The sequence below is a fragment of the Poecilia mexicana genome, unplaced genomic scaffold, assembly GCF_051168715.1.
Source record: "Poecilia mexicana isolate PSO_F unplaced genomic scaffold, ASM5116871v1 scaffold_2, whole genome shotgun sequence".
Taxonomy (NCBI): domain Eukaryota; kingdom Metazoa; phylum Chordata; class Actinopteri; order Cyprinodontiformes; family Poeciliidae; genus Poecilia; species Poecilia mexicana.
In genome coordinates, this window is record NW_028263371.1 from 41,802,664 (window position 1) to 41,810,826 (window position 8,163).

At 43.7% G+C, this 8,163-nt stretch overlaps 2 protein-coding genes across 3 annotated transcripts; one reads left to right on the forward strand and one right to left on the reverse strand.

The window, feature by feature from the left end:
• Positions 1–146: 146 nt before the first annotated feature.
• nup62l (nucleoporin 62 like) lies at positions 147–2,716 on the reverse strand. The gene is made up of 2 exons (XM_015013323.2): positions 944–2,716; positions 147–540 (listed from the first exon to the last, which is right to left on the reverse strand). The coding sequence occupies exons 1-2, from the start codon at positions 2,435–2,437 to the stop codon at positions 382–384; spliced, it is 1,653 nt and encodes a 550-aa protein (XP_014868809.2). The 5' UTR covers positions 2,438–2,716; the 3' UTR covers positions 147–381.
• A 381-nt stretch (positions 2,717–3,097) lies between these two features.
• pdk1 (pyruvate dehydrogenase kinase, isozyme 1) lies at positions 3,098–7,904 on the forward strand. Of its 2 annotated transcripts, none has more exons than XM_015013324.2 (11): positions 3,098–3,893; positions 4,152–4,293; positions 4,387–4,458; positions 4,542–4,726; positions 5,473–5,568; positions 5,657–5,734; positions 5,823–5,899; positions 5,992–6,090; positions 6,193–6,303; positions 6,547–6,660; positions 6,757–7,904. In XM_015013324.2, exons 1-11 carry the CDS (start codon positions 3,770–3,772, stop codon positions 6,895–6,897), a joined length of 1,239 nt encoding a protein of 412 aa, XP_014868810.2. In that variant the 5' UTR covers positions 3,098–3,769; the 3' UTR covers positions 6,898–7,904. The 2 variants fall into 2 exon arrangements, with proteins under 2 accessions (XP_014868810.2, XP_014868811.2); XM_015013325.2 differs by having other exon boundaries at positions 3,099–3,878.
• Positions 7,905–8,163: the final 259 nt, after the last annotated feature.

Sequence of the window (8,163 nt, forward strand, 5' to 3'; positions counted from 1 at the left end):
ATTACCAGCCAGGATGAATCAAATGAGTTCATTTCAATAGGAATGTAAATAAACCCTTTCACTGCATGTGTGTTGTAGTTTATGTTATGCATACCAAATAAGAAGAATGTGCCAACAAATGACAGCTTTCTGCAAAGGACACCTACTTTGAGAAATATCCATTTTATTTATCTACCAATTCAAAAGACATTAGAAACATTTTTCCTCAAATCCAGAAGAATTCACATGTTTATAAAGCTTATGGAATCAAAAATATTAATATTTATGCAAACCAACAAAACTGTAGGGGAAAGGGTAAACAGGAGTAATGTAGAGCCAAAGGAGAAATAAGGAGTTCCCAAAAAGTAGCATTACGTCGATGCACATTCAGATCTATTTATTTCAGTCAAAGGTTAAACGAAAGGTTTTCTCCTGCTCCTTGCGCTGCGTGTCACACAGTTTGGACACTTCCTCCACCCTCCGCTGTAGCAGAACCGAGTTCTGGTCGATCCACTGCAGAGAATCCATGTGGGCGTTGAGGATTTTACAAATCTGCTGAAGCTGCGGGGAACAAACAAGACAGAGAGGTTAATCAAAGCAGTAAATCATCTTCAGAGCAGGTTTAATGATGACAGATTTTTAAACCCATGCTAGCTTAGATTTTAATTCATTTTAGCCATGCTAATGAGCCTTAGCACTCCTGACAGGATGTGCTAGCTGCAGAGAGAAAGGGGGAGAGGGGATGATTGACAGCGCCAAGAACCGCCTCCTGGCTCTGATTGGTTGTTTCTAGAGGACTGGAAGAAGGCAGAGGAACTTGATTTTTCAAAAAATTATGTCTCATATACCATTAAATATATATACAATTAAAAAAAAAAAAAGTTATATACTGCAGCTTTAAAAACATCAATCAATTAATCGATCTAATCCATTTATGGCCCAGTTCTAGGGTCTCTTATCTCACCGGATCGCTGGTGTCTGCCGGTCCACTGGATGTGTTCAGGTGATCAATGATCTCCTTCAGGTCCTGTGACATCCTCTTCAACTGCGCGTCCACGTTCTCGGCCAGCTTGTACGTCCTCTCTCGCTCCTCGTCGGCGTTCTGCATGTAGATGGTGCCGCTCTGCTCCTTCACCGACTCCTCCAGCGGGCAGAGCAGGTCCTCCAGCTCCTTCTGCTGCGACAGGATGAAGTCCAGCTCCTGGTTGAGCCGCCGCTGGTCCAGCTTCACCTTCTCCAGCTCCTTGTGCAGGGACGTGATCTTCTCTCCGTTCTCCACCAGCATGCGGTCCCAGGCGTTCACCTGCGTCGCCTGCTGCAGGAAGTGTCTCTCCTGGTCCTCCAGCTCCAGGCTCCACTTGTTTATGAGGCTCTCCAGCTGGGCGTAGCTCATCACCGGAGGATTCGTAGTGGTGGCGGCGGTGGTAGTGGTGAGGCTTGCGGCTGTTGTGATGGCCGTCATGGCGGTGCTGGACAGAGGTTTGACTCCCAGGCTGAAGCCGACAGCGGTGCCAGTCGTGGCGGCTGGAGCTGTGGTGGTGGTGGAGGCAGCAGCCGTGGTAGCGGCTGACCCCAGAGGCTTGAGGGTGAAGTTCAGTCCCCCGCCCGTAGCTGACGGTGTTGCGGTGCTCGCTATTGATGCCGGAGCTGTCATCCCCAGCAAGAACCCTGTGGTTGCTGCAGGAGCTGCTGTCGCCGTGGTGAGGGGTGAAGCAAACAGAGATGGACCTGAAGGAGCCGCAGAGGCAGCTTGGGTGTAGGCAGGCGGAGCCGGGGTTGACGATGGTTTCACCCCAAAGCTGAATCCTCCACCTCCGCTCTGGGTTGTCGCAGCTGCTGAGGTGGAGAGGGCAGTGGTGCCGAAGCTGAACCCTCCTCCACCTCCTGCTCCTGCTGGTGCTGGTGCAGCTGGAGCAGGAGATGCTGCAGCTGTGGTCACCAGGACTTTGGACCCCCCGAAGCTGAAGCCTCCAAACGGAGCGCCGCCTGCTGCTGCTGTCGTAGCTGCAGGTGTAGCTGTTGATGCAGCTGGAGCCTGAGCGGCACTTCCGAAGGTGAAGCCTCCACCTGCAGGAGCTGCAGCGGTGGTCTGAGAGGACAACCCCCCGCCCAGAGTGAACCCAGTCCCCGTGGAGGGAGCCAACATGGAGCCTAGAGTGAGCCCTGGGGCCGCCGCTGTGGTTTGAGGGGCCGTGCCCAGGCCAAATGTGGTGGTGGGGGTCCCAAAGGAGAAACCCGTACCGGGTGCGGAGCTCTTCGCCGGGTTGCCGAAGCTGAAGGAGCCGGTGGGGATGGGGTTGGCGTTGGTCTGACTGGTGGGAGTCCCGAAGCTGAAGCCGCCTCCGGTGGCTGCAGGAGCGGAGTTTGTTAAAGTGAAACCTGCGGCGGGAGCAGTAGCGGTGGTCTTCTGGGCTGGGAAGAAGCCCGAAGGCTGACTGAAGTTGAATCCACCACTCATGGTTTCACTCTCTGGACAAAATGGTCACTTCCTCGGTGAATCTCCGCGGCTTTTGGCGGGTCGGGATCGGGAGTTGTTTTAAGTTACCCCGGCGAAGAAACTCCGCGTCTCTTAGCAAGGTTTTCCAGGACAAGGCGGTAAATAAACTCACTCTCGTGTGCTTTAAAATAGTTTCCGCATAATTAACAAGAACTAAAAGCTAAAAACATACCTTTCTTCAAAACGTGGCCCTACGAACCGACATTTCTGTTGCTATCTGGCGGAAATGACGGCAGTTAGAAGATCACATCCTGTTGTTTGCCAGAAGGAGGTCCCACCCCTTTCTACTCGATAGACACATTTTCTGTCCAATCATAATTTTGAACATGTTTGAGCTGAAATTTGATTGGTTCTACTCGCCGCCTTGCAAACAAAGTAGGGAGATATAAAAAAGTTTTGACAGTTTCAAAGAATGATAAAAGTAAAGAGTGTGATCCTCCTTCGCTAGTGTTGTGCGTATAAAAGGATACAAGATAGATAGATAGATAGATAGATAGATAGATAGATAGATAGATAGATAGATAGATAGATAGATAGATAGATAGATAGATAGATAGATAGATAGATAGATAGATAGATAGATAGATAGATACTGTGAAAACTTTCATTTTCATTTCTGTGTCTCATGATTACAGTATGTTTGTTACTAGCAGTGGGTGGAGCACACAAAGGTAACATATAAAATAAGACTACAGAGTAAGGACAATTTTACAACATAAAATAAATAATACTTTCTACTAATTAGAAATAACCTAAACATTCAGGAAAAATATTCAGGTGTGTAGGAATAAAAACAACATAGAAACAAGTGAAAAAACTGTACAAGCAGTTTAACAGTTAAATATATAAAAAATAAAAAAATAAAAAAAGTATAAGGATTAGAATCCAGGGTTTTTAGATTTATTTTTTAAATCAACTGTTCTACACTCCAGTCCTGCAGATGACGCTACTTTACGCCAATCACAGAAATGACGCAACACGGAGACGCGAAGGGAGGTAATTCTCTTGGCTTTGTACTGGCTCTTTGGATTAGCTTGTTGACTTATCTGCCTGTACGGATTTAGCCGCGACCACCTGAATTAAAGGACGATGCCGAAATATAGCAGTGTATGTGGGACTGTGGACATAGAAGCAAAATTAAAAAGTCAAGTACGCCACCGATAATTAAAACAACAGCACATCTGCGATTTCCCGGCTGTAAATAATCCTCCAAACGGCGAGGCAGTAACAAGAAGTCTTCGCCTTGGACGCCGCTCTTCTTCTTGACTCCAGCTGGTTCAGGAAGGTGTCATCATGAGGCTTTTGAGGTTTCTGAGGAGCAGCGTGTCCATTGGGAAGGACATTGACTTTTACTCCAGGTTCTCTCCTTCCCCGCTGTCAATGAAGCAGTTTTTGGACTTCGGTAAGAGCTGCACAGGTTGGTGGAACCAAATGAAACAGCATTATAAAGCCACATAACCTGTTGAATTCATATTGAACTGAATACAGCCAGAAACGTTAACGTACTTTATTCAGAATTTATATGATAAAGTTGAAGGGGAGTGATGCAGTACTTTTGCATTTTTCTCTCCTATCCAAAAGTAAATACAATTTCTGAATAATATGTTCTAAATAATAATATGGTCTAAGTAAGGGAAGTTACACACCCACAGAAATCTCTCAATTTCTCTCACAGGCTCAGAAAATGCGTGTGAGAAAACCTCCTTCGCCTTCCTCAGGCAGGAGCTGCCTGTGAGGCTGGCCAATATCATGAAGGAGATCAACTTGTTGCCAGACAACCTGCTGAGGACTCCATCAGTACAGCTGGTCCAGAGCTGGTAGGCAGGTTTTGCTGCTTTTTTTTTTTTTTTTTTTTTTTCCATTCACATGTCTCCCAAACCAGCAGAGAGACATTTTATTTTCTTTCCCAGGTACATGCAGAGCTTTCAGGATATTCTGGATTTCAAAGATAAAAACGCAGACGACGAGAAAGTCACATGCGAGTGAGTTTCTCTGCGCTTCACTCATGTAAATAGCGACTCTGTCCTTGCAGTTCAGATTTGTTAATCGTTTCCCCTCTGCTTAGTTTCACAGACGCTGTGATAAAAATCAGAAATCGCCACAACGATGTCATTCCCACCATGGCTCAGGGGCTGGTGGAGTACAAGGAGACGTACGGCACGGACCCGGTCATCAGCCAGAACGTCCAGTACTTTCTGGATCGTTTCTACATGAGCAGGATATCCATCAGGATGCTGCTCAACCAGCACAGTGAGACGTTCTCTTCATTTCATTATTTAGCCGCTATCAGTGGTCAAAGCCAAAACGTTTCAGGAGTCTTTTCAGTAAACCTCCTGCAGCCATTTTTGAAAATTTTCCCTCCTATAAAGCCATGAACAAAACAATAATAAACGCTCCACTCCCACTCCTCCATGCTCAATAACAAACCTGATGCAATATGTTGCTTATCTGCCTCTACAAGTAAAAACATAACTCACTCAAGCATGTATTGAAGAGATACAAAAGCAGTGTCAAATTACATAAATTACATATTTAGCTATGTAAACATAGCTAAATAGTTTTTTTGCGCATGGGTTGGTTTGAAAGCCCTCCAACTAAATATTTTACTCCAACAGAGTTCAAGTCTGTAGCTGCTGTAATTACCGTTCTCACATAAGATTCCTGCCATCTAACCTGCCCAAAAACACAGGATAGCTATAGTTCAGGTCATTAATTTAATGCATAAACATTTTAAATGTCAGATACAGTTAAACATGTAAAAAAAAAAAATGTTATGAACTGTTGTGAATTATTTAGAAATTTGTAGATTTATACCATTTACTCGACCACATATATGAACACGTTTAGCTCATGTTAATGTCTAGTATCGAACAGGAAGTGTTTTTATTTTTTTTGACTCTGGTGTTTTTATATCGTCATCGTGAACTCCTGCTGCTCGTCGTTTCTCATTTAATGCGTGGAGTTATTCACTCTCACTCTCTGCCTGTTGTTTGCAGCTCTCCTGTTTGGCGGGAAGGTCAAGGTGAATCCTGCACACCCCAACCAGATCGGCAGCATCGATCCACACTGTGGTGTCAGTGAGGTTATCAGAGGTACCTGTTGTTTACATTATTATTGTTGTTTTTTTTAAAGATTCAGTTCTAATAAAAAAAATAAAAAAAAACTTCCACTTTCTTGCAGATGCCTTTGAAAATGCTAGAAACCTTTGTGACCGTTTCTACATGAACTCTCCTGAGCTCATTCTGGAGGAATTTAATGGTAATTTATTCAGAAAGAAGTTATGTTTTTTTCCTGTTTAACAGCGGAGAGGTTTCAGCTGAACCAGTTTTCTTGTTTATCCCGACAGCCAAAGACGAGGGGAAACCCGTCACTGTTGTCTATGTTCCGTCTCATCTGTACCACATGGTGTTTGAGCTTTTTAAGGTGAGCCTTTTGTTTTTTAGCTCTTGTTCTGGTTTCTCAGTTTCTAAATCACGGTGTGCCGTGGTCAAAGCTTTCTGTCACGCTCGTTGCAGAACGCCATGCGGGCCACGATGGAGTTATACGGCGACGCGATGGAGTATCCTCCCGTTCATGCACAGGTTGCTCTTGGCTCTGAGGATCTCACTGTCAAGGTAAAATGGAAACTGAACTCCAGTCCGGTTTAATCTTTACAAGCAAAGCTTCAAACTTAGGTTTGCACATTCGTCGGATTAATCAGTGGTTTTTTTGATCAGGTGAGTGACCGTGGAGGTGGCGTGCCTCTGCGTAAGATCGACCGGCTGTTCACCTACACGTACTCCACAGCTCCGCGGCCCAGCATCGACGGCTCCCGAGCCGCTCCTCTGGTCAGTGTGAACGGTGGAAACGCACAAAGCCTTCATGCTCAAAGCCTTTTTAGAAATTTGATTTGCACCACATTAAATTTAAGTTTATAAGCAGGAAGTTTACCCCAAACAGAAAGGGGTAAAAAAAAATTTTTGAATAAAATTCAAAATTTTATTGAATTTTGGAGGTTAAAGAAAACATCTCCTTAATTGAGAAATATTGAAAAAAAAAATAAAATAAATTACGTCCAAGCTTTTCCACAGGCTGGCTACGGCTACGGCCTGCCCATCTCTCGCCTGTACGCTCGCTACTTTCAGGGAGACCTGAAGCTCTACTCTCTGGAGGGATATGGGACGGATGCAGTGATCTACATACGGGTAACTGAGTTTCGCCGCAAGCATTTAAAGGCTCCTTCGGCTGAACGAGAGGAAAAAAAAGAAAAATAGCAGAATTTCCTCTCGGTCTTGTTCCAGGCACTGTCCACGGAGTCGATCGAGAGGCTCCCGGTGTACAACAAGTCGGCCTGGAAGCACTACAAGACGATGCACGAGGCCGACGACTGGTGCGTCCCCAGCAAGGAGCCCAAAGACCTGACCACATTTCGCAGTTTCTGAACCCAAAGAGTGAATTACTTTGTAGCAGTGCGTTTAAAAAAAAAAAAAAAAAGAAAAAACAAATAGAAAAGCTTCTTGTTGATGACTGCGGTGGTGATTTGTTCAAAGAAAGAAGAAAAAAAGTATAACGGGAAGAAAGTTTTGTGCCATATATTTTACCAGATGTGGTGATTAGGACCTGGTTTCCTGGGAAACATGGAGAGTTAAGCACAACCAGCTCTGGATTCGTTTCCAAGCTCGCACTCCTGTCAACTGAATAATGAATTGGTGTCATATGTTTTTTTTTGTTTTGTTTGTTTGTTTTAAGTATAGCTGCTGCATTGAGAATAAGAGCATAATTTTACAGCAGCCTGGTAGAAGAATTTATTTTCGCTTCAAAACGGCATCAGTAGTTTCAGTTTGTAGCTGTGCTTATTGAAATGTGGTCATTTGTCTTAAGAGGAACAAATAAGAGGCATTGATGTAAATTAGCTGCTTTTTTTTTGGGTTGTTGTACAGTTTTGTTTGGTTTTGAGATATTTTCTTTTAAGGATAGTTAGAAGCTTTAAAACAAACCTGCACCTTTTTTTCCTTTGTTTTGATGAAAATATTCAACAGGACTCTGTTACAACTGTATTAAAAATATGTACATTAGAGATTTTATTGTAATATTTTGGATTTTCTGTTTCAACCGAGATTCAGCACCTTTCAAATGAGATCGTATGTCATCTAGAAGTTAATGCGCTGCAGTAATAGAGACCTGTTTGTGTTAGCTTTAGTTCACTGTTTATATGTTGCACTAGAAGCACTTATCTGTAAGATTTAGCAGAATATTTTGTATTAAAAGCTCTATGCAAACAGAGTAGAGGGAGGGAGATGATGGTTCAGTCTTCAGATGTCGGTTCAGCTGTGCAGCAGCACTCCACGTTGCCGGATTGTTGAGGACAATCGGTGTCTCTGTGCGTTTCTCAGAATATGATATATCCTGCTCTGTTGGGACAAAGGCTTGAATAAATTATTTAAATGACTGTTGTTAAAAGTCTGTTTTGTTGTAAAGTAACACTCACTACAGCAAAACTGAGCACAAAACTAAATTTATTTCACTAAATTTAAAATGACATTGTAGGTGCCGTGTTAGTAGCTGAAGTGCTAAACTGGTATCTTTGGGATTCTGTAAAAATGTAACTAAAAGCCATATTTTGAATTTAAGACGATGTTTCAGACTAAGGAAGATTGAACATTTGGCAGAGAACTGAACTGGAAATCATAAAAGAAGCTAACACTCTC